Below are 25,069 nucleotides of genomic sequence, written 5' to 3'. Positions count from 1 at the left end.
AAAACTCTGGCTGAGAATACCTCCCACCATGAAAACAAAACTGGAGGGAGTTTCAAAATAAACCACTCTCCTGCTGTGTTTAACAAATGGTTTGGCTCTCCTGCCAAGATGAAAACACACAAAAGTAACAGTTCCCTGTTACCACAGCAAATTTCCATAGACCATTGCATACCATTAGTGGCATGAACTAAATCTCTCTATCATATCCTCCCCAAAGCTGATCGTAGGAAGGAGTGCCCAGTAAAATCATCCAGCACTAGTCTCACTCCAGTGAGACTAACGTGTGTGTTTATTTTGAATTCCTGAATTTTTTATCTCCTGATTTGGAGAATTCACTCTGGACTCCGAAAAGGATCACATTACATAGAGTTTTGTTATGATGATTCAGTTATAGAATAGCTTGAGGATGGTCAGATTTCCCCATTACAGAAAAACACAATGGTTAATTGCTGCCGAAATGAAAAAATTCCTTCTTTCTTCCCTCCTCCCCTGCTTCTCCATTCCATATAGTGGAATCAAACTGACTTCACAATAAGGCAGTTCAAGGAGCAAATGGAGCCTTCCCCCCATTTTTCATCAACTAGAAGCGATCAGCTGGCTGCTGGCTCATTTTCCTGAACAAGCTTGCTAGAGAATCAGACAAGTACTGGTGCAACAAAAAGAACAGAAACATACAGCTAGGAGGATAAGGTTAAAAACCCCCATACTTTTCAGCACGTATCGCTAGATTGCTTAGTTGCACCATGAAACGACATTCTTAGAATTACATAGCTTCATCTTCCCATTAAATAGCTAAATAAAAGCATCATAATTTTTATTTTAGGATTATTAATGCAAAATATAACTAGATTTAAATGAAAATTTAGGGATTTGCTTTCTCCACAAGACTTTTGAAAAGTGAAGAATACCACTTCTGTGCAAATATGTACGCTCTCTATAATTACTTCTGACCAGAAAATTACGTATATTGTTTTAAATATGAATTCACTTACACATATATTAAGTTACTACAGCAACAGTTCTGCTTTATTTGGCCCAGGTTTGGATACAATCAGCAGTACATTCAGATCCTGACCTTTATTATTTTCTTTAAAAGCAAGTGTCTAACATCTGCCCATGTATGATGACAGTTTAACTGAATTTTACTGTTAAATTTTTTAAGGGTCTGAAATTTTTTAGTTGTCTATCCACTGAAAAGTTCTACTCCAATACTAAATTTTGATACTGTTTACCCAGTATCAAAAAGTACATTTATGGATGCTTTTACAAATTAACCTTTTAAGAATTTGTTTTACCAGCTAAAATTCAGAAACAAGGAAGGAAAAAAAAAACTGACTCTCACGGAGAAGTAATTTATTCACGTTAAAATTTAAGACAACTTAAGACAGTTTTCCTACAGATTTTTAGAACTGTGATCCTTGGAACCACTGCATGAAGCAGTTTGGTCACTGAATGACTAAATCTGTTTGGTCCACTGTTTCATCATTCAACTCACACACAAGCCCTCCGCTAGCCAAGAAATCAAAAAGTTAGAGGTACTGACATCAGAACTTTAGGTTATCAGCATCTGGCAGCACCCCTTTATAACTCAGCAGTTCCCATATCCTTGCCCTTTTTAATGCTTTACGGCATCACCAGTTTGAGTGCTGTGAAAGTATTCTAGACTCTCAGCACATTTAATTTCCCAATTGCAAAGATTACTTTGAAAGAGAACAACACAACCTGATAGATCCTTCTGACAACGAAAATCTTTAAAACCCATTCAGGCTGTATGTCAAATATCACATTCCTAGAACAGCACTGTGATCTTTCCTTAGGTTCTACAGCCAGCTGAACCCATATTGTACCGCAAGGTATTTTTACTTCGCTGAACTATCTTCGGATTAATAAACTAACTGTAGAAAAACAGCTGTAGAAAAAGCTTCAGGCATAAGTAAGACAACATTCAAGACATTCATGCTGCAAGAGAATACACAGGGGGAGCAAATCAAACAGGCTAGTTTTTCAGCTCATGTTAACTGGCATAGTAACACAGAACAGGAGTCAAGTTGCGATACATTGGAAGAAGTGACTGAACCCACACATGAAGATTTTATTCTACACAAAATCCAAAGCCCAGTCTTTTCTAGTCAGCTCCAGGATTACTAGTCATGTTACATTAGTGATAGAGGAGAGCCCAAACATCACTTAGAGGTTACTTATCCAATCGCACTCTTCAGTAGGAAGCAATTCTCCACTGTACAACCGAATAAAATTTTTGAACTCTCATGAATGTAACAGCTCTCAGTATATTAGGATTGGTATACCTTTATGTTACTTGCATGTATACCTTGCAGTGAAATACTAAATACCTTAACTGTGATCCTTGAGGTTTTTGTACTTCTAACGTATATGGTGGTCTAAAAAGGAACACAGTATGATTAGTAGTAATCACTAAAAGTCTACTCCCTAGAATCTTCAACAGAAAAGCAATAGTAACATATTTACTTAACACAAAGTACCACGTAAATGGAAATTAATGAGGTTTTTTCTTTTCAAAAACTGTCCCAAACATAGAACAAACTCTACAAGTTTACGAATAATGATCACATTGCTTTCTCTCAAATACCACAGTTTGCTCCACAATAACATATGCATCTGCTTTTTTATTATTAGAAATGCCTATGCTAACGCAGCCACATTTTCTGGCATTCTGTATTTTCAAAATCTATTCTTTTCCGCCACATTAAAGTAAATATGAATCCAGTGTTCTTTAAAAAAGTAGCTTGAGTTTAATTGCTCAACTCCTACTATGCAACATCTACTGTTCCTCTGGCATTTTTACAAATCTTGAAATGTTTTACAAGTCCCATAAATATACTACATATCATAGTCTCAATGCTGTAGTAAATTCCATGAGAAAGGAACACAGGTTTGGCGTTCAGACATTTACAGCAATTCAGAAGGAGAAAAACAGAGGTAGCAACAAGTCAAAAAAGCCTGAGCACTCCCCCTTCCTCAGCCATTCATCCTCCCACAGCAAAATTCCTACAGAAGTTATTATGAAAAGCTTTTCAGGATTGCTCATTAAAAACACTGACAATGTTGAAGATCATCAAAACTCTATGCTTTAATTTGCAATTGAAGAATTGCATCTTGGCAGGCAGAAGAATTCACCCCTCCATAAAAGGTACCATATAAAAGACTCATAAAATAATTTCAAATATATTTTGAGATTAATTTTTAAATCGTTCAGTGTTTTCATCATGTTTGTTACCTGACATACATGTATATCACTCCACTGGCAAAGAAGAAAGTCTACATGGCATATTCTGAAAGATTTAACTAGTATCAGGAAGGGGAGGTTAACATGATACAACTTCAGGTTTGCTTTCTCTAAACTATCTGGACCACCTCCCTCCCTCTCCACCAGTAAACCCAGGTAAGGAACTTCCCCCCCAGCTGATTCCTCACGTGCTTATACAGTGTCTTATTTGTGTGTTTAAGAAAAATCCTCTCCCAGGTCTGCTTAATAACAGAATAACTGCCTCACTTCTTGCAACTATCTCCTCCAAGCAACTTGCTTCCATTTCACTCCAAGATTGTGACGTAATATTTCAAAGTTTTCATGGCAATACTGTAATATAACAGTGGTGGAAAAGACTTTAAGTTAGGATCACTAAACAGTGTATGATGAAAAACACTACCTCAGCCAACACAGAGCTCTGTGTTGATGCATGGAGGCAATAGTCTGAATGACTGCACGCACTAGAACTCTCTCTATATCGGCTGGTCTAAGATGGTGTTATTCTTCCCCAGTCACTTTGCCATTCTTGTATCTTTATATCATGGTACACAACTACCAAGGGAATAATCACAAGACTGAAATGTTCATATGTTACTACACTATCTTCCCTAAAAAGTCAAAATACCCCAGAGCTACCAGAGACTGGACAGCTGCTTTCCAGTATCTCCAGTGAAGCGCACACTATCAATTTCTCACAGGTAAAGATGCTCTGGTTAGGGGCTGACCCCAGAATTCTAACTGCTCTTATAGAAAAATTACATATCAAGTTATCTGGTTGCAAGAAATTGGGTTTTTTCTGTACTTTATCTCAGCTTCTTTTGATTTACAAGAAAATAACTTTTCAATGTTATCTTATAGCTCCTGTGATTTTGTCATGACAAGAAAATATTGTTCTTTTCTCTCTCCTTGAAGATTCCTCCACAGATCGAGAAAGCTGGTGTGTGAGTTTTTGGCACCTCACTAAGGCAGACATTTGTCCAGTTTTTCATACACCTGTTCTTCTCACAACTGTTCAATGTCTTAAAGAAGGAACAGGAAGCCTCAGTCTAACGAGGCCCACTCATTCACTAAAAAAAGAGTAAAAGAAATCAGTACCTCTTGAAGACACACAGCTTCCATGAAAGGAGGACTCCTTAATATCTCAACTGAAATTCCACCTCACAAATCAGGAAAAACACACATAGTAGATTAAGCAATTTAATCTTAATCAAATTAAGTAATTTAATCCTTGCCTTTTTTTTTTTTCCTTTAAGGTAGCTTTTAAAAAGATGTCCAACAAAGGAAAATATAGATCTGATGTTTAGATCTGAACCTTTCAAACGTGTTCTAACTCAAGCAGCCTTTACGCTAACTTTGCTAATGCCCTTTTTTTACTTGGGGAAAAGAAAACAGAATTGCTTAGATGTGTATAGTGTAACAAATACACAGAGTTATCATTTTAACAAAATAAAAAATTAAAAGTAGTACTTTACTTTCAGTGGCAAACTATTTATATGTAAATTGGAATTGCATTAAGATGCAGACAGCATTTTAAAATAGCTTTATTAAATGAAACGAGATGAGCTGATATCATAGAAAAAGTTTAACAACGCGCACTTCAAAACATAACTTAAAAGGACTCAGTTCATAAGAGTGAAAGCATTTGCAATCACACTGAAGTCTTAAAACTAGCAGATCTGATCCTCACTTATTGGGGAGGAGAGGAATCTTTCCCTGCTTTTCACATCAACCTTCTGAGTACTCATAACAAGAGAATGGCAAGGAAACATTTTTTGAACAAAAATTACTATTACTAAGAGCTGGTCTATTGCTGCTTCTGAGGAATACTTTTTTCCTATGTTTATAAAAACAACAAACACTTGGTATGTTCAATCTTGACACCTTCATTGGTTGCTAGAACTTAAATTATATTTTAAATTTTAGTATTTATTTTCAAAGTTCTGTAAAAACATTTTACATGCCTTGACTTAATATTCACTTTAAATTTGGGATATTAGTATTAAAATACATTCTTCCAAAATACCTGGGTTTCAGTACATATACTTGAGAGGACACCGCTAGGTCTCCAAGCACACAATTTTCAAAACAGCCTTCTTCACACAGTTTAGAACTACATATTTTTGCTCAATCTGCTTTTGAAAACTTTCAAACCGCCTATATAGTGCAGAATAATGTTTTCTTTGTGGGCAACTTGCAAGAAATCTACTATTTTAGATGAGGAAAATTAAGTTTTCTGTACCAGTTTTCATTTCCAGATTCTCTCTGTATAACCTATAATATATATAAAACCCACTCCCAGGGATGGAATCACTCATATCCATCAGCTATGAATCACATGTGCTGCTTTCAATTAATTGAAATATAAACATGCATTGGAAGACTGCTTTTGCACGTAGACACACAAGACAGTTTACATGCAAGGTAAAAATCTACTTCTGGAAAACGAAGTCTATGAAAACAAAATCCTAGATTTAAACACAAATTTTTTAAAACCTAAACTGCCTACCTTAGACTACTTATATACTCTTTTATTTGGAAAGGTTACTATCTGTCCAAATAAAGTAATTCCTTATTTAACCTCTAATACAGCACTGGTAACTTAGAAATTAAACGTATACACACACAAATCTAGACAGATAGAACATTAACAGAGTACACGTGCTTGAATGTACACCTTCCCCACCAAACACTTAAAGTAATCCCCCATGTATTTTTTAAAATCAATTTTCTCCCCCTCCCCCAAGATATACATTCCTTCCTAGAGTTCATTACAATTTAGTTCCCCACTTCTACGCATCCAGCATTCTTTCACCTTCACTAGAACAAGTTTTCCTCCCAGCTCAGAATACACAGGGCGAAGATGCATGTTATTAAGCTGTAAGATTGGCTCATTTGCAGTCAAAAGGTAGCCCCGATCTTGTTCCATCACCAAGCCTCTACTTGATATCATCTCTATCACTTCTTTGACCCTGCATTATTCAGCTCTCTAACAAGGAGAAGATTGGACCAGTAAGATGATGACAAAAGTATTTCACTGGATGGTGGCATGGAGGATAGAGGATAAGAGATAACAACTTACTTTTGGCAGGCAAGCCATAACATCTAATGAATCCCTCTTCAGAATTATTGTGTCTGACTCACCAAATTGAGCCACAAACATTTCCCTCTAGTGCTAGAATATTCAGGAGAGTCACACATCTCTTTGCAACACTGCTTCCTTAAGGGCACCAGAATCAGAAATTCAACAAGAGCAAGAGGGAATGCTGATCCCCCTTGACTGTTGATATACTACATAGCTCCAAAGCCTACAAAATGTGTTATGTTTAATAAAAGTAAATAGTAACATATCAGGGCACCTATTTCACGTCTGACCTACCTTCCATTGTACAACAGTAAAATAAAAAAAAAAGGGGGGGGGGGAGGGAGGGGAGAGCACACAGGGCACAAAAAAACCCTCAGTTCTCTGCTCAACATAATAGCAAAGAAAAGATAGATGCCTATAAAAAGTGAGAGAGGAGCACTGAAACAAGACTTGGCAACAATGTAAGACCTTCCTCCCCCGTCCCCCCCCCCGCAGACACTACAATATAGCAGAGGAAAGATAAGACAGTAACTAACAGTATATGTAACAACTGTCATATACATGACAACTGTGTTCTAGGCCTAGCTTCAGCCTAGAAAGAGAAGGCCTGATCCAGATGAAGAAATGGAAAGAACAGAAAGCTTAATCTGAGCTTTAACCTGGGTCTAGAAAGGCAACTAAAGAGTTCTAGAGGATTCAATGGTAGGAACTTCAACCACTTACTCCTGCTTTTGAAATGAATAAAGTGGTAATAAACAGTAATAAAAAGAATAAAGAAGAACTATTTACATTTGGTTCACCTCTAGGACAGCATGCTTATTTTTAAAAAGTGAAGATTTGATTAGGATTTGGTGACGTACTTCAGGCAGGCAGAATCCAGCCAGCTTACAGGAATAGACTCATGATAGTAACATACTACAATTCTTGGGCACCCTGTCATATCCCGACACTCTTCCCCAAGCACTATACTGACAGAAGAAGGGAACTCCTGTCTTGCTCCTGTCCAAAAGCCCCTGCTCCCAAATCAGAGTAATGGATGATGCTCAGTATAGAGCAACGGTAGGCAGATACTTGGTGCAGGAGGGACCCTGTTCAGATTTCAGATGCAAAAAACTTTCCCATAAAGTTAGAAACCACCTAGTGCAGAATCCATTACAAGTGAGTTATGGCATATCACTGGAAACATATCAGACACTATTCAAAATAAAGATTTGTTTTAATCCTCTCAAAACAAATTACTAAAAGTGAAGTAAAACTGAACACCTTTAATAGTATTTGTTTTCAAAGGAAACAATAAAAACAACAGAGGATGGGGGGGGCTTTATTTGTTGGGGGTTTTTTGTTTCATTTTGTTTTCTTTTGAGTCTACTGTCCTATCTTCTTTACTACATATATATTCTTTTTTTTTTTTAAATGACAACATTAAGTTAAAAGTTATTTTCAAGGTAAACTTTGAAACTGCTGAGAAGTGCTAATAGCTGAATTTAGATTATTTGAAAGGTTGCTGTCTTTTCACTTATTAATATACAGCTACAGTATTTATTTAAACCAAGGATGAACCAGTATAACCCAAATATATACATTATTTCCATTCTGCTCCATTCAAGGAGCATACAGATCTGATACTAATTATATTTTTTTTAAATAAAAGTCACACTAACACTCAGCATATATTCACTTTAAGCTAGCATTTCCTAGAACTGAAACCTATCCCTTTCACAAAGGGCAAGAAAATGGAAGTGGTGTCCAAAATTTTAAATTATTATCAATAGTCTCAGCTTTCATTTTTCAGGCTTGTGTAGCTCTTAGGGTTGAGGAGAAAGCCTTGAAAACATTGACAGAATTAGTGGATGAGGTACTGCTTGTCTGAAACACTCTTCAATAGCTTTGTGGGCATGACCATTGCATCAGAACCAACACACTTCACGGTGTTATTTGCAATGACTTCATTTTCACTATACGGGGCATATTTATAAAAAAATCATAAAATACTATTACCGTACTACTATGACAGTTCGTTTTCTGTAGTTCCTAAACACACAGAAAGGCTGAAGATAAGAATTACTTCTTTTGTTCAAAGTAAGTTTTTCTAGCATTAGAAAATGCCATTATGTTTCACCAATGAAAACTTCTCTAGTTACAAATCCATGTTTTTGTAACTAACTCTTAATACAACTTAACACTTTTGTGGGTGATCCTTGGAAATCACCCACCAAAAGTAATTAGTATCAATCTGTTGGTCAAAACTCCTATCAACTATTAGAGTGGAGAGCTGCAAGTTGATTCAAAAAAATCAGCAACCAGACAAAAAAAAACCCACCAGACAAAAAAAAAAACACCAGACAAAAAAAACCCCAAAACAAAACACCACCACAAAAAAAAAAAACACCCCACTCCTCAAAAAATAACTAGCACATTTGATAAATCAGAGGTTATCTTGGTTTATTTTCAGTTATACATGCTGGATGGTTCTCCCAAGAAACATTTTCAATTGATATACTCTCATGCGTCCCCATCACTGATAACTGCCTACCATTGCTAGTTACATTTCTTTAAGTTCTGTTATAGGTAGCTAAAAACACAGATGACTTGCTGTTTGTTTCCATGAACGTTTAATTCATCTTGCTTTTAAAAGTAAAAGTAGGCATCACCTGATGCTTGTATGATGTTCTCATTATGAAATTCACTCTAAGGTAAATTCTCTACCGCATGAAGTACCCTTCCTTTTTCATAACTGCATGTAATTTTTTCCTAGTTAGTTGAAGCAATGAACAAGCACACTATTTAAATCACAACCAAAGCTAGTTATACATGCAACTCTACTAAAATGTGAGCACCAGGTTATGCATATAGGATTTGCTAGTTTGAAACATAAATTAACATCCCACTAAGTTTTAAATGTTTCCTCATCTTTAGAACTAGACTTACTTCTGTTACCCTTCAATCGTTTAACTCATGGTCTTAAAAAGAAACCACTAACAATACAAAATACATTACTCAGAAAGTAAGCATCCTAGTGGTTTCAACACACTACTAAAAAGTCTAAAAAAATCAAGGTAGTTTCAAAACAACTTACAACCAAACAGCAAGTAGTTGCATATCCAGCAGATACATGGCAAGCAGATTAAAACCAGACAGCTGAAACTATTACTGTCCCTAGCTCTCTACCTCTCATCCTCAAGTCCAGCATGTGCCATCTACTCATGAACCATCGCCTGAACCAACATTTTTTTTGGCCTGGTACACTAAACCGATCGCTAGCCACTGCCCCATCCATTTTGGTGCCACAACAATATTGCTGTTTTGTATGCCAGTGTTCTACAGCTGACATTGAGCAGGTTTGGCTTTAGGAACTGGCTCATAAGTCCTATCTTCAGTATTTAAAATGCCTGTGAAAGAAAGAAACAATGTCCTACTGTTTTCTGAAAAAATGCGAACACAGTTTTAACTAAAATGTAATTATTTCCCTACAACTACTCTGAGATGACAAACACACTTTTAATTTTTACTACTTTTAGAGAAGGAAAAGTTTGATTACTTCCAGTTGTAGGAAACTGTTGACTCACCATACTTTCATTCCCATTACATTTAAGAACATGTTTCATTAAAAATGCCTACTCGGTGATTTTCACACTTCATTCTGCAGTTTTCTATATGAGCTGTGAAACTTTCAATTACTTGGTCCAACCTAGCCTATAAAAATCTTAATTCTGAAGAGCTATCCAAAGACCACAGTTGATAAAGATCACATAGTATTGCAGGAAAGAAAGGAGAATAATTTCAGTTTCTCTACTTAGGCTGTTCCCATATCTAAACTGCCCCTAATTTCAAGTGGCACACCCAGAAACTTACTCATTTTTATATACCTTTTCATGCTGCCAGCTTCTTAAAATGAAAAAGAGAACCACCAACATAAAATACAGTAATTAGAGCCACAGAAACAGTCCACCATCAGAATATACAGGATTTGTTCACCTCAATAATGCTATTCACATTCTTTTCCAACAGCTCAAAGATGTAGAAAGACACAACAGAAGAACAAGTTTGCTATTATTCTCTTTAACAAGACTTCTTAAAAGTTCCTAACTCTGTAAAGCATATGTATCTGATGAAAGATGCAGCTACCTCACCATCTATCTATCAAGATATACCATCTTCTGCTTAAACATTAAAGTTACCCCCTTTTGAACCCTACACTGAACAAGAGAAAGGCAGGGAAGTTATTGATTGGCTGAACCAGACCCCTTCATGTCATCTTTGCTCCTCCTTCCTCAAGTCTTACCAAAACCAGAGAGCATCCACTACTACTACAGCCGAGGAGAGCATCCCTCTGCACTGTGAGTCAGGGCTAACACTCTCAAAGGACATTAAAACGGCTCAAAATGATTCACCAGTTCTAGAGTCAGTTATCACCTGCACCCTCTCAAATCCTAATACTTCTGACCAATCCATGAAAAGCAGTAAAAAAAAAAACAAACCCTTCTTGGCCCTGGGCCCTGTTACAGAGTTATAACTTTTGGAAGATAATGAAGTTTAATTCCAAGATACAATAGAAAGCACACAGCTCCAGCCCCCCGTATGTCTCTGAAAGCCTCCTCGTTACCCATCTCTGAAACTTATGAACTTCAGGTATTGCCTTTTCAGACAGTTGGGAAAGAAGCTGGGATAAATACATAGCCCCTTTGGTAGCCCGCAAAGACTTTGCTCTAGCACCAAGAGGCAGTAACTGCGACTTTTACGGGACGACAGACAGCCCACACCTCACTTCGGAGGACAGTGAGTTCAAAACAGCCCTACTAACCCACCCAGTCCCCCCAAGGCAGGAGGCTCCTTCCTCCTTCTTTGCTCACAGACTAACTAGCCTTTTCCCTACAGCGCCGAGCCCCCCACGGCTGCAAGCTCCTCTCCTGCTAACGCCCACCCCAAGCCCAAGCCCAGGCTGTCTTCTCCCTCTCCCCGCGCCCCGGACCTCTCCACCGAGCGGCTCTACAGCGCTTCCCCTTTCACGCCATCCGTCAGTTTTTTCCTCGTTTAAAAGCCAGCCCGCCCTCTTTCCACACACACAAGGGACGCAAAAAGAAATAATAATTAAAAAAAAAAGCAAAACCCACAAACAGCAAAACACAACCCCACAACTTACCACCCAAGTCAGTCCCCCGCTGCCGCCGCCGCCACCGCCACCACCTCCTCCAGACTTTGCCATTTTCTGCCCGTTTCTCCTCAGCAAGGAGAAGGGAGCAAGGAGGCAACCGAGAGGGCCGGCACCGACACCGAGCCTCGCAGCACAGCACGGCGCGCCCGCCCTTCGCGCTTCGCCCCGGCCCCTCCGGTGCCGCGCGGGCCCGGGAGCCCCGCAGCCCCTCGCCCGCCCTCACACGCACACACACGCAGAGGCACCCCGACACCGAGAGCTCCCCACTCCCTTCGGCCCGGCTTCTAGTTCATGCTGGGGAGCGCAGCTGAGGCGAAGGAAAATAATACGCCGGGGTGGGCGAGGGGCGGCGAGGGCTACCGTGGCCGCCCGCAGCCCCGCGAGGGAAGGAAAGCGCCCGGCAGAGAAGGGCCGAGGAAGGAAGGGCAGCCAAGGGGCCGCGCCGCCGCCACAAAAGCGCCTTTCCGCCGCCCGCGCTCAAACTCGAGGCCGGGAGGCAACGAGCGGGCAGGCGGGCCCAGCCGGGCCTGCGGCTCTCGCTAGTTTAAAGGGACTGCCGGTCCCTTCACCTCGCGGCACCGGCGGCGGCAACAACAGCCGCCGCTATCGCCGCCTTAGCGCTGCCTCCCTCCTCTTCTTCTCCTCCTCACCCCCGGGCCCTCCCCCCCGCAGCCACAAAGGCCCGGAAAAAAGATTAATAATAAAATCTCCCCCTCCTCCCCTCCCCCGCCCGCGCCTTCCCTCCCCGCGCGCGCGCGCACCCGCACGCGAGTGCCCGCGCAGCCCCCGCCCCCCCCTTCACGCACACACGCACGCACGCACACGCCGCCCGCCGACACCCGGAGCTGGCCCGGCCCTCCTTCCCCTCCTCTTTCCGCCCCGTCCCCGGTGCCCGGTGCCGCTCCCCCGCCTCCTCCCCACCCCCTGAACCGCTATCGCCGGGACCCGGCGCTCAGACAATAAGTGCGCTGCCCCCGTCCGGCATCCGCGTCGCGGCCGCCTCACGAATGCAGCCGGCCCGGGCTGCCCTCCCCTCCCCCCGCGCCCTGTCCCCCAGCCGACCCGCCAATCACGCGCCGGAGGCGGGCAGGCTGCGAGGGGCGCCGGCCAATCGGAGAAGCGGAAGCAGCGGCTGAGGCCGCGTGAGACGTCACTGCGGGTGGCAACAGGGAGGGAGCCGTGCCTCCGCGCGGGGGCGCTGCCGCGCGCCGCGGGCGAGGGGCGGCGCGAGGGAAGGCGTAACGGTTGGAGCAGGGCGGGAGGGGAGCGGCGGTGGGAGGAAGCGGCCCGCCGGGCCAGTGCCCGCGCTGCGGGCTCCGCGGGGCAGGGACTGCGCCCTCCCTGGGCCCACCTTCCCACTCCGCGTCCGCGGGGAAGGAGAGGCCTCGCTTTCCCGCGAGGACCGTGCCCACACAGGGACATGTTTTGGGAGGGAAGCGCGCGGGCTTGGCGGGGCACGGCTGTCCCCTTTTCCTTGTCTTTAAAGTGGATGCTGCCATACGCGGGTGGAGGAGAGGTGAAGCAGTGGGTAGGATAGGCGTTTTGGGGGTACCTAAACCCAGCTACCCCCTTTCCACCGGCTCCATACCTGATGCCTGCCGCACTGCTACCGCTGCGCCCTGCAGCAGTTTGAACAGAATTAAAGTCCTGATGCTCCGGGCAGGAGAGTCTTTATAAACCACTGCCCTCTTCTGGACCGTGGTAACCAGCCTGAGGGGTTTGTTAGCTCAGATACCTCGCATAACTTTATTCTGCTACTACTATGAATGCTTTTGAGCATCACCGTGTTAAGTCTTATTTTGGTCAGTGATAAGTTGCCTTATTATAGGGTCACATAATAAAGCACCCTGTTCTGTACAGAGTACACGACGCTGTTCTAAAATATTTGCTGTTCTGAAAAAAAATCCTGTGGTGTAACTTAGCATCTACTTCCTAGGCCTAAATGGTGTGTGTATGAAGCTTAAAATTAATGTTATTTTAGGTATAAGCATGAAAAATATTTAGAGTTTAAGGTACTTCCCACCAAAAGTAAAATATATATGACCATAAATATTATGGTAATAGATTTTTGACAAGTTAAAAAAAATGTTTCACGACATGCAGCTTCTGAATTAGTGATTTTCATTTTGTGGTGTGAAATGCAAAAGACCTACCTAGTCCAGCCTGTTCCACTCCTTGAATTATTCCCAATGTAAAGTCACAAAAGAAGGGATTAGTAGGAGCACTGCATCTGAGTTGGTAGACAAATTGGTATCTGAAGAGAATAATTTCAACTGAATAGTAATAATTTAAAGGTTTTTCCTGTTGCAAAATGCTTTTCCTAAGAAGTAAAGCGATTGGAAATGGAGCAGCCGCCTTTGAGGAGTCAGTTGTAATGTTCAATTATGCCTCAAGAAGAATTTCTAGTAAATATTGCTTATTTAGCATAATTTTGCTCTCCCAGTTTCTAAGGAACCTATTAAACTAATATCTAAGTGCTGCACAGGGATTACGGAAAGTAATGGCGTCTGCCTAGAAGGGACAGTAAGTTATCTGTTCCAGCCCAATTCTATTGCAGCTGCATGTACCTCTGAGCTGTGGGCTGTGTTTTCTTCCACTTTGGGCAAGATAAGAAAGAGTGTTTCTTGCAGAACAAGAAGGTTGTAACACTTGGAGCGCTCTGCCTAGTGCTTCAGAGTTTTGGGCTTGCTGATTAGAATAGGGTTTTTCTTCCAACTCTCAAATTTGTATGTAGGACCTGTAAAATGAATCATGTGTAGTGAACCAGGGCTCCTACAACGGATATTGGGAGGACCAGAGAAAACAGCCTGAGTGCATCTGCTCAAAGCTTTTTGCATTGGCAGAGAACCATTAATACATACAGCAGACAGAGAACAAGTCACAAACATTAGTGTACTACGTTCTCATTAGCTCCAGCTGTTTAGTAAATAGGCTGTTCTTAGGCTGTGGGAAGTATGCCTTTTGCACTCATTTATCCTGAGCCAAGTAGTAGATAGCGATCTAGCTTGAAGACAGCCAATTCTATATACATTACAGAAAGACAGAGGGAGTTTCTTTCTTCTTGGCAGTTGCTGATCTTTGCATGTGCATGGTCAGACATGTTCAGTCTATGCGTCATGCTGGAGTAAATACAGGAGGAAAGTCTGACGTTCCTCCAAGCATTTTCTTTAGTCTTCTTTGAAATTACTTTGTCCAAGTTGCTTTTCATTCAATTCTCATCATATACTATGCTACCTGCACGGCATGTTACTGGCTTACTGTTTATATTGGTTTTATCCTTAATACTTATATGTGTATGTTGAGTGATTGCATTCCTAGCCATGTAGGATTGTGTGACAAAGTTCTTATGAAACTACAAGAAGCTGCCTCCATGGAGTTCAGAGGTGAAGAAGTAAAACTAGACTGTTCATCACGTTTCAAGTGATTCCTGCTAAAACAAACACAGAATTAGATTTAAGCATGAATCGAATTTAAGCACCACAACATTTTGATAGGAGTGGGATTTCTCTGCTGGATGCCACCTGCCCCAATCATGTACTATCACTTTATGCCAAATACTTTACACTTATTGTGTGACATTTTAAATTAATAATCCCCTTGAGACGATATACACAAAATTCCTATTTTATTTCATTGGAGACTTGCTTGTTCTCATAGTTGGAGATCATAATATAAATAGAAGTACCCTACAGATTTTCAAAACAATTGTCTACTGGTTTCAGTGTTTAATTGTTTTTAGTAAGCAAAATATTTACTGTAACATTACTTTGTGTTTAATTATTTTAGCAGTAAGTCTGATGATCTTTAAGTCTGATGAGCAGTAAGTATGTATGATCTTTAAATATTTCTATACATAGTATGTACAAACTTCCCATCTATTGTAAGTTATTTGGTGGTTCTATTCTAGTTTACTTGCTGTTTAATAAAACATTCTCTTTCTCTGTGGCTTTTCTGGAATCAGACTTAAAAGGGCATAAAACTTGCCTATTTGTGAAACTATGTACATTTATCTACTCTGAGAACATACTCAGATACAATCACTTACCTAAATGAGTGATCGCAGCTCTCAGTTTTCTGCAAACTACACAGGAAAAAGCATAATTTGCAATTTTGATCTAAAATATTTATGAAACAATGTTGATACCCATTACACTATACGTTCTACATCTTATATAGCTGTAATAAGGTATAAACAAACATTGCATATTTTAATAACAAATATTTACATTTGCAAGAAAGTAATTTCCATATTCTACCACACTTTAAAATTTCACCATGATTCATTAACATAATTGTGAAATAACTGATCAAATTATTGAGTAGGATTATGGTAGTACAATATGAGAGTTATCAACATATCTGTACTGCCTTGATTCTGAATGAATTTCAGGCCATGGTTGCAAGGCAATTAAGAAAAGTCTACCCATTGCTGGATCATCTAATGATATAAATTTAGCCAGGTCATGCATATTTACAAACAACGTTGCTGAACTAGCAAGAGCACACGTTGGTGGTTTTCTGTGGGTGTACACAGTGCACTGCCTGACACTCTCATCTGAACTGCATCTGCCTGACGTATCCTTGGCATGTTTGTCAGTAGTTGTTCCTGGGGTCAGACTGCTCGACAACCAGTCTCTTGAAAAACACCAAGTGATTGTCAGGTTGCCTTTTCCACCTTAATCCTCCAAGAATGCCACCTTGTGAGAGTTTGGCATAGGGTTTGGACTGGTTAAACTCTGTTTACCCTCCAGTTACTCACCTGTAACTAACCTATTAATTGCTGCGCCATTGCCGAGGTGTGGAGAACTTTCCAGCAGTGCAGGCTGTGAGCGCTGCTGATGGGATGTTGGGGAAGAGGTCCAGCAGAAGCCCCAGAATTAGCAGTGGGGACCCCAGGGCCCGACACCTGGACTGCCCACCCCACAGCTGGCACCACTGTACTGACCCACCCGACTTTCTTCCGGACCGCACCAGCTCCCCCCACTGCAGGAGAGGCAGGTCATGCCAGAGACAGTCCCGCCGACTCGCTTGGCCTCTCTCCTGGAGTGCACTGTCTCTCCTGCAGAACAGGGAACTCGTGTCACTTGTTAACATCAAATATTTATCTGTGACTAGAAGTGCTTTAGTATCCAAGTCCATCTTGTCTCCTCACTGTCAATTCAGGCTTAAAGAGTGATACGCTTTTGCTGAGCAGCATTAGCAGAGTTGTTGCTAAGGCAGGAGATGGTCATAGAAATGAAATATATTTGTACTGAAATTCCTTGTCTAGAAGAAAGCTTTCTTGTGCAGCGACCACATACAGCAAGAGAAGGTGCATGCACAGATGAAGCAAAGGAGGTTGAGCTGGCCCTGCTGGGAGGAATTCTGAATATGAATGAAATGAACATCCGTGCTATTAACTTCTGAATTTTTTAAAAGAGTTGGTGGCAGTGCAAAGAGCTGCAAATGCTCAGGGGGCAAAGACAACAGAAAGACACATAGAGAAGGCAATGGTTTTGGAGATCTGTGCTGAACATACATGGCATAAAAATGGCCATCAGCAGAGTTATACTGAGCTGAGAGGCAGATTGCTGCAATCATTTGGAGGCTGGAAATCATCAACCACATTATGGCATTGTTAATTAATGTGGAGAATGCAAACAGCCAGCAAGGTTTTGGAGATGACATGCCATTCAGAAACTCCCTGCCTCCCTTGAGCTCAGGGTAATGAACACAGTGAAGCATGGTAGGCTTTCCTCACTTGGGTAGCTTTTCTGTGTGTTAAACACATATGCCTTCTTCCTGTCCCTCTGAAAAGGAGCTCTCTCTTTCCAAAGGGGAATATCTTTCTGGCTAAGCCATGTAGTTTTGTTCCTAGCAGTTCACCCAAGACTGTTTGGGCAAGAAAATGTGAGCGGTGATTCATTTTTACCCAGCAAGACTCTTTTTGTTCATTGAAAATCCCCATTACCAGTGTATTTCTCCAGCCTTCCAGACAGAAATCCATGATGGATCCAGAGTGAGTATCAAGACTGCTTCCTAATAGCAGAAAGTCACGTCTACTCATTCCTGGGATGACAGGAAGGTGAAGGAGTTATTATCATACAAGGCATGTGTGGACATGTTGTATCTGTGGAGAAAAGTGATGACTGATGTAGCCAACAGAGAAGCCCACTATTCTGGGAAATGTCTAAAGAGATAGTACTTTCCTCTTTTGAGCTAAAATTCAATCACCTCTGACACATTACCTCTGTTTTGATATATGATTAGTAACTACTGGGGGAAAATAGAAAGGGCAAGCTTTCCTGCATAGCTTCATTTTACCACCAGTTTTGACTGGAATCGATGATGACTATGTCAGGATGTGCATTTGCATTTCCTTTCTCAAAATTGAGTTGTGTGTTCTTGTGGTAACTCAAGAAGAGGAAAGTCTCACGGAAGACCCAAGAGAGGCAGATGGTACAGCCTCCACTTAGAGTCACTGAGGTAGAGCATGTCATTAGGATGTGGCCAGTGCACCCACATAGCTTATGCTGAGGTCAAAGGGAAAAAGAGGAGGCCACGAGTTTTGGAATATTTGGATAACTGAAGATCTGAGGCAAAGATCAACAAAAAGAGTTGAGTGAATGTCCTGTGAACATCCAACTGAAAGAGGGCTGGGGGTAGGCATGTGTGAGGACATCAGTGAGCAATACATCTGAGCCCAGAAAGTGGGGAAGACAAAAAGAAGGAACTACCAAAAAGAAAAATCTGGGCTAACTATGAAGGGTCCAGTCAGACACAGAATAGCAGAACCACAGTCAGTCAGACAGTTTGAAGCTACCTATCCAACAAATTACTGAACAACCCCTCTGAGCAAATTTGTACCAGCAGCTTGAGTCTATAATGGCTCAGTGCTTTGAATCACTAGACCACGATGTTTTTGATTTGGTACTAGATGCCCTAAAATTTGAATTACCTTTTTATAGCCCACAGCACAGGGAATGTGCTTACTGTGTGCTTCTGACAATTACAAAGCAGTTTAGAAGAGGAAGTTTATACAATAATATTGTATTTTTGAATATTCTTTTCTGGCTGACTTAAGTTGTTTATCTTTCCAGCAACCTGTTTACTAAAAATGCCATTTGCTCCAATGCATTGTTTCAGATTGTCTATGTCAGTAGACAATTCTTAGGCTTTTGAGAACAAATTTTTGAGAAGTCTTTGAGAAAGTGATTACACAAATCAGATGTATACTTGAATTAAAAAAAAATTAACAAAAAGGAAAGAGGGTTGTACAGCTGAACAGGTAAAATGTACACAAGACTCAGCCACCTACTTAGTCTTAAATGTAAGCATTATCTGACCTTACAACTCCCTAACAATTACTTGTTTCAGATCAGCTATCCAATAGTTTCTCACGTGGCCTAATTTGTAACAAAGCTCAGCAGCAGCAGTTCCTATTTATTTCAGTGGGAGTTGTGTAATTCAACAGCTTGGAAGATTAGACAAGCAGTGTTTAAAAGTGATCACTGTTAGCTGCTTCATGCACTTTTCTGTTTTCATTAGATATTAATATTAAGCAAAGAAGATCAGAAATGCATTAAAAATCTTTTGTTATCCCTTTAGATCCTTTAACGTTTTGGTATTTCTGGGTCTTGAATGTTTCTCTCCAAGATAACGCAGCTGTCCTTAGTTATTTGTTTCAATAGTGGTGTTTCTGCTTAGCATTTTATTCTTGCTGTATTTATTAGGAGAATGGGTAAATAAAGTACTAAATGCAACAAATTAAATATGTTTTTATGTCTAGGTTATGGTCTTCTGTTCTATTTTTACCCAACTATATCTTCTCCTTCCACTACCTACTTCATATTGCTCCCATTTACCTCTGTAGATTCTTCATGCTCCTTAGTGCCCTCCTGTTTTTCTTAAAGAAAAGTAAGAACAAATTACCTCAGTCTTTAGGTGAAGTAAAAACATCCAGATCAGTGGTTCTTACACGAATCTTGCTCACTAGAGGTAGCAGAAGTTGCAGTAGCAACAGCTTTTGGTATTGGCCAGGACAATGTGTTTGACTACTCAGGAATTATTTAGGCAGCACTTTGCTATGGCACATGTGTATTAGCATTTTGGGAATCTCAGTCTAGGTCATCTTCAGTCCAGCACAGCCATGAAGAGCGTGTCTCCTTTTCTGAGCACCTCAGAAAGCTGAATGCTGATCACAGCATTCCTTTCTTAGATTTAGGATTCCTGGCTGTCACCTGTGAGGGAGGAAAACAATGACTTTTGAATGACTTTGAACATATGTGCTTTAATACTTAGTGAATTCATTTTAATGTTCTAGAAATAAGTTTTTCATCTACATGATGTGTTAAAAGTAACTTGGTTTGATATATGTATACCTGCGGGTTTTTTTTTCACCCAAAGAACATGGAAGCTGTAGCCCTCATTATTTTATACATTTCTTTTTGAAATCTACTGTGTATTTAACTTCTAGTACAGTAAACTGTTCTTCATCGATGCAGTTCTTTTAGAATATTCCTAACATTCCTTGGAAACTATGAAGCAAAGAACCTTAAGAAAAGGCACTGTATGTTTCATAGTACTGCTTACTGACAGACCTACATATGAAAAAAGCCAGCGTATCTATTTTTGCAACAAATCCATCAACTGTTATACAATAATCATACTATACATTCTTTTAAAACTAATTTTGCAAAGAACAACTTAGTGATACACTGTGTTCTTATATAACAGCTAGAAAGAATACATTTTCTTGTACTGTCTCATAGTAAACTCATGCCAACGTTGTTGCTGTTCTGCTATAGAACTGTTGTAATAATAGCACACCTTTTTTTAGTTAGTTGATTTTTACTGAGCTTTGTTATTCCACATATGCTCTTCTGCTGGAAGCTTTTATACCAGAAAGCCTTTGAAGAGCGGGAGTAGTTCTTTAAATTTATCTGGAAGTAGTGTGGTTTCTTTTACCTTGGCTGTTACTGCTGCTCATATTCTTTTATTTCCAGGTAGTAAGTGCTATGAATTTGTCAGGTTTTCATGGAAAAGCAATACACATTATCCAGCAATTTGCAACACAGTATCAATCTCTGCCCCATTCAACATTTAACTTGCTCTTAGAAAATGCCATTTATGTATCAGTATCTTTCCTAGTATTTTTGGAAACTTTTTTGACACTAAGTATCAGAATCCCATTTATCTTGTAGCGAGTTCTAAAAAGTAGTGAAGTTAGCTCTTTACCCAAAGACACAGATATTTTTACAGGTTCTTCTATGTTCACGTACCTTTTGAGACATATTGGACACTCTACTGAACATGACATTTTTCTGCCAAGTTCTCTTCTCTGTTGTGACTCATGATAGGGAAGCACGGAAGCTCCTTTTTTACTTTACATCTTACCCTTAATTTATTGAAAAGGCATCTGCTAGTTCCAAGGGCATGCATGTGAATTCGTCAGGTTTGCTAACCTGTTTTTTTTCAGTTGCTCATTATTTCCTGTAACTTCTCTCAAAATATTCTGGACTCAGTTCTCTGGGACATGAGCAATAATGATGAAAGAGCACACTAGCATAAAGACTGACAACACAATGAAATTTCTTGAAGTCACAGAATCGCTAAATTTTAAGAGGTCAATTACATATGTATTGTTCGTTGTGACATTTAATTCTCAAAATAAAATGTAAAGTTTTCCTCAGCTTTCTAATCAGAACATCCGTTTTCCCAAATACTGAAAGCTACTAATTTTGAGTGGCTTGCAGAACTGAAGTCAAAGCAAACAACAATCCCTTCTTTTTTGACAGTTGTTGTTAAAGTACAGCAAAGCAGGAACCGTGCCCACTCTCAGGTTACCATAAAGGCAGAGCACAGTTACAGGCCATATATGCAGGCACATTAACCGACCCACGGGAACGCAGCACAAGCTACAACAATCCAACATAACCCAAGGCACACGCTCCAGCTCTAAGCTGCTTCACCAAACCAGCACGACTGCTTTTAAGCACAAAGCCGAACGGCTCCGTAGCGCAGCACAGCACGCAATGTTCCCAGGCCGCCCATTACAACAGATATACTCCCAGGGAGCGCACACGCAGAACATAGCACTCCCAAGCCTCTCTCCAGCTTCCATTTAATGTTTAAATCTTCCCTGCTAATTTATGATCAGTTATCAAATACTGCATTTCATGAGCAGAACGAGGATGGCAGCGCCCATCATTCCGCCCTTGATCTGCGCTACTCCCATGCTGTTCATGACAGGACATCCTATGATCCGTAAGGTTGGTGCTCCCTCCAGGCTTGTTAACTATGCTAGGGACACGGCTTGCTTAACAGGTTCTTAACAGAGTAGCATGAAGATGCAAATATTATAATAGGTGAAACTACTTTTAAAATTCCCTCTAAATGAATTAGCATGTTAATGGGTTGGATGCTATGCTTTGCATTTTCACTCTTACAGGTCTTTGCAGATTATAAAAAGCAATAGTTAATCCTTCAGAAAGACATGAAATAAAAATATTATTCTCAACTCAGTTTTTGTTTGGGTCATCCTCTGGAGTTAAATTGAAAGTTTAACAGCATTCATATCCTTACAACAGATATCCATAGCGCAGCATGCAAACATAATGTACAACAGTTCTTTGGGTTTCCGGTGCAATTTCTACAGCTGTTCTTCTGTAATGTTTCTACGAGGTGTGAGGAACAATTTTCCCAAGTAAAATCTGCTGATTTAATTTGGTCGGGAGCATCATTGCCCTTTTGAACTATACGCATAAACATACTAAAGGATGAGGTTCTAATGATGGCCCTAACATGTGTCTTTTAGAATGACTGCTGCTTCTCTTTCCCCTGCTTTGAGGGCACCTTACACCACATCCCTCACCTCCCAGGCGCCTGGATGACAATGAGTCTCAAAAACATGTGAGGAAAGGCCTATGTTACCAGGCCTGCAGCAGGCTGAGGTTGATGGCCAGTAGACCTGCTGGGAACTGCAATGATGCTGGGAACATAGGAGGATACCAGAGCAAAGGATGATTACTGAGGGACACAATATTGGAATGATAAGGGACGAGGAGTCAGTTGTCCTGTGAATATACCATGGGTGTGAAGCGGGGGGACGGACACAAAAAGCAAATAGGAACTAAAATGATAAAAGTAGGTGGACAAAATGTCGCAGCAATGATGGCCATGGCAGATTCAGAGGACCACATTCAAGGAACTCACTCAGCAGAATATGTTACTGTCATCCTCACGGCTTGCTTTCTCCCACTGCCCGCCAGCGAAGAAGCAACAGCAGCTATCACGAGCTGGGGAATGCATGGAGGCTGTATGGGGCTGGAGTAACAGCCTGCGATACACGGGAAGCAAGAAAAGGACAGAATCCAGGCATGGTGTGGAAGCCTCCATATCTTACCTGTGACTCATTTGAAAGTTGCCTTGATCTCCACTGCAGAGGCTGCTTCAAAGGATGAAAACCATTAGTTTAGAAGAAGGGAAACTTGGAAGGGCTTTTAACAGTGAAGACAAAAGGTTACCCCAGGAGGTAACTGATATCACACGTTAATCAAGGGAATCTTCCAAAAGATGGCCAAAGCATCTGATTATGCTGCACTGTAGAATACGTCCATCTTATAACTAATATAACTAATCCTATGTTACAGTGCTGTTTTTCTCATTCTAATATGTATTAAATACAAAATCCACTGATCAGTACTGCTAGTGGTGACTCCTGCGTGACTCACCAGTAACACTACATGACTGGAGTGCCTCTTCCATACAACTTTTTCAATAAAATATTCCCCAGTTATGGATTTAATGTTCAGTTCTTGGAGTATAGTAGGTTCTAGTTGATTTCCACTGAATTTGCTATCACATCCCAGTAAATCTCCTGTTCTTTAAAAATGAATTTTTATTTCCTTTTCTCTTTTTCCACATACCCGATCTTTCAACCACTCTTTCACTAGCATACATGTTGCCTCCACGCTCTGTTCACAGATGGACGCTGTATTTTTCACTGAATATTTGCAAAGGGCTGAATTTCCTCACATGACCAGTAATCAGTCCTGTATGTGAAGTAAATGTAATAAAAAGTTTAAAAAAAAAGGTAAATGTACTCTGGCGAGTGCTTGTTTCTCTTTAATGTCTGTTTCCTACCATGGATTTTGTTTCTGTGGGCCAGAAATGCATGTAAATCTTCTTGTGTCTTCAGAAGGTTATTTATGTATTGGGATTGGACGAACGCCCATTTCTTCGTATCTTTTTGTCATTCATTAATTCTTTTTCAGCAATAAACTAGTGTGCAAATATGAATTACCGGCAAGCCTTAAAAATCTGAAACAAAACTTTAAAATAAAGTTGCAGAATATAGCTAGTCACAGTGCATAGTCAAGAAAAATTGCAATGTCTGTTGCACTGAAGGTGAACCCTGGGTTTTCACTCCTTTGTTAAAAAAAATGAAATGGATTTATATTTAAAAAAAAAAATTATCAAATACTGACTTTGAAGTAGAGAAATAACTGACACTACTAACAGTACTGTCAGGGGCTGAGACAACTTCTTATAAAGGTAGTTCATACATAGTTCTGACACTTGAGCAAGAACTTGCTTAGGGCACTGTTTGCCTTTGTAAGGCTCCATGATGATAATACTTCCTTTCAAATAATATTTGATTTATAAAAAAATGAAAGTTAGTTTGCTAAACAAACACCCAAATGATGCAAATTTGACATTCATTTACCAGCATTAACCTGACCTTACTCTTTTCTTGAGTGTTAAAATAAAACTGCAGCCTCTAACACCTCCTGTTTGCGCTGCTACCTCCATTGTGGAGGGTTTTTTAATTCCAATCTGTTATTTTAATTTTTTTTTGGCCTATTTTCTTTGAAACTATCATTGCTAACATGATGGAAATCAGTAAGTGTACTTAGGCAGAAACTCCTACCCGAACAACCGAACAAAAGCAAACATCCAAATCAAAAACAGTTTGGGGCATGCTTCTTACTAAACCAAACCAGAACAGCTCCAGAATTCTTAATGCAGTCCACAAACAGGCACTTCCCTTCTGGCCAATAAAGTTTTACATCTTTTTGCCAGTGGGGAACTTTTATTTAATGTACCATATATTTCCTTGATGCTTCAGCTAAAAGCAAAAACTGCTGCAGTTTAACTACGTTATTTTGAGTTTTGATGTAATGCAAGCATGGACACACATATATTACATTACCTTCTATTCTTCTCATCACAATGGTAATGCAGAGGGAAGAAGAGAGTCACTTTCTTTCCATTCTGTACTTTGCTGCTGTTTCCATCTGCTCTAAGAGGCCGTGATCAACTCTTCCACCTACTTTACTAAGAGTTTGCTTAAACATTGCTTTTGGATGTCTTCATTTTCTTATATCAGCTGGTTTCCTTATGACTGTTTCACAAGGGAGTCTGTATATTGTTATCCGAAGTGCTTATCTAAAATAAGTCCAGTACTTCCTCCTGATTGTGAGAGAGGTAAGCTGCTAGTTGATTTTCTGGGAGGAAAATATGTTCCCCTGGGACTTCAAGGATATGGGAGACACACATTATATTACTG

At 40.4% G+C, this 25,069-nt stretch overlaps 2 protein-coding genes across 4 annotated transcripts in view; both read right to left on the bottom strand.

Annotated features, from left to right (window-relative positions):
• Positions 1–12,192, bottom strand: part of TOP2B (DNA topoisomerase II beta) — a 67,265-nt gene extending 55,073 nt beyond the window's left edge. The window contains exon 1 of the mRNA XM_075143390.1: positions 11,509–12,192. Within this exon, the coding sequence (XP_074999491.1) occupies positions 11,509–11,571 (63 nt within the window). The 5' untranslated portion in view covers positions 11,572–12,192. The remainder of the gene's footprint in view (positions 1–11,508) is intronic.
• Positions 12,193–18,752: 6,560 nt separating this feature from the next.
• NGLY1 (N-glycanase 1) overlaps positions 18,753–25,069 on the bottom strand; it is a 35,847-nt gene continuing 29,530 nt past the window's right edge. Inside the window, exons 12-14 of one of the 3 annotated variants that reach the window (XR_012672630.1) lie at positions 24,713–25,034; positions 22,904–23,552; positions 18,753–19,739 (exon numbers count right to left, since the gene is read on the bottom strand). The gene's annotated coding sequence lies outside the window, so the exon portion shown is untranslated. The remainder of the gene's footprint in view (positions 19,740–22,903; positions 23,553–24,712; positions 25,035–25,069) is intronic. The other 2 variants (XR_012672629.1, XR_012672628.1) reach the window with 2 other exon arrangements.

This window comes from Calonectris borealis, chromosome 2, assembly GCF_964195595.1.
Source record: "Calonectris borealis chromosome 2, bCalBor7.hap1.2, whole genome shotgun sequence".
Lineage (NCBI taxonomy): Eukaryota > Metazoa > Chordata > Aves > Procellariiformes > Procellariidae > Calonectris > Calonectris borealis.
Note: the sequence above shows the minus strand (reverse complement) of the source record. Positions and strands in the feature narration are given on the sequence as shown.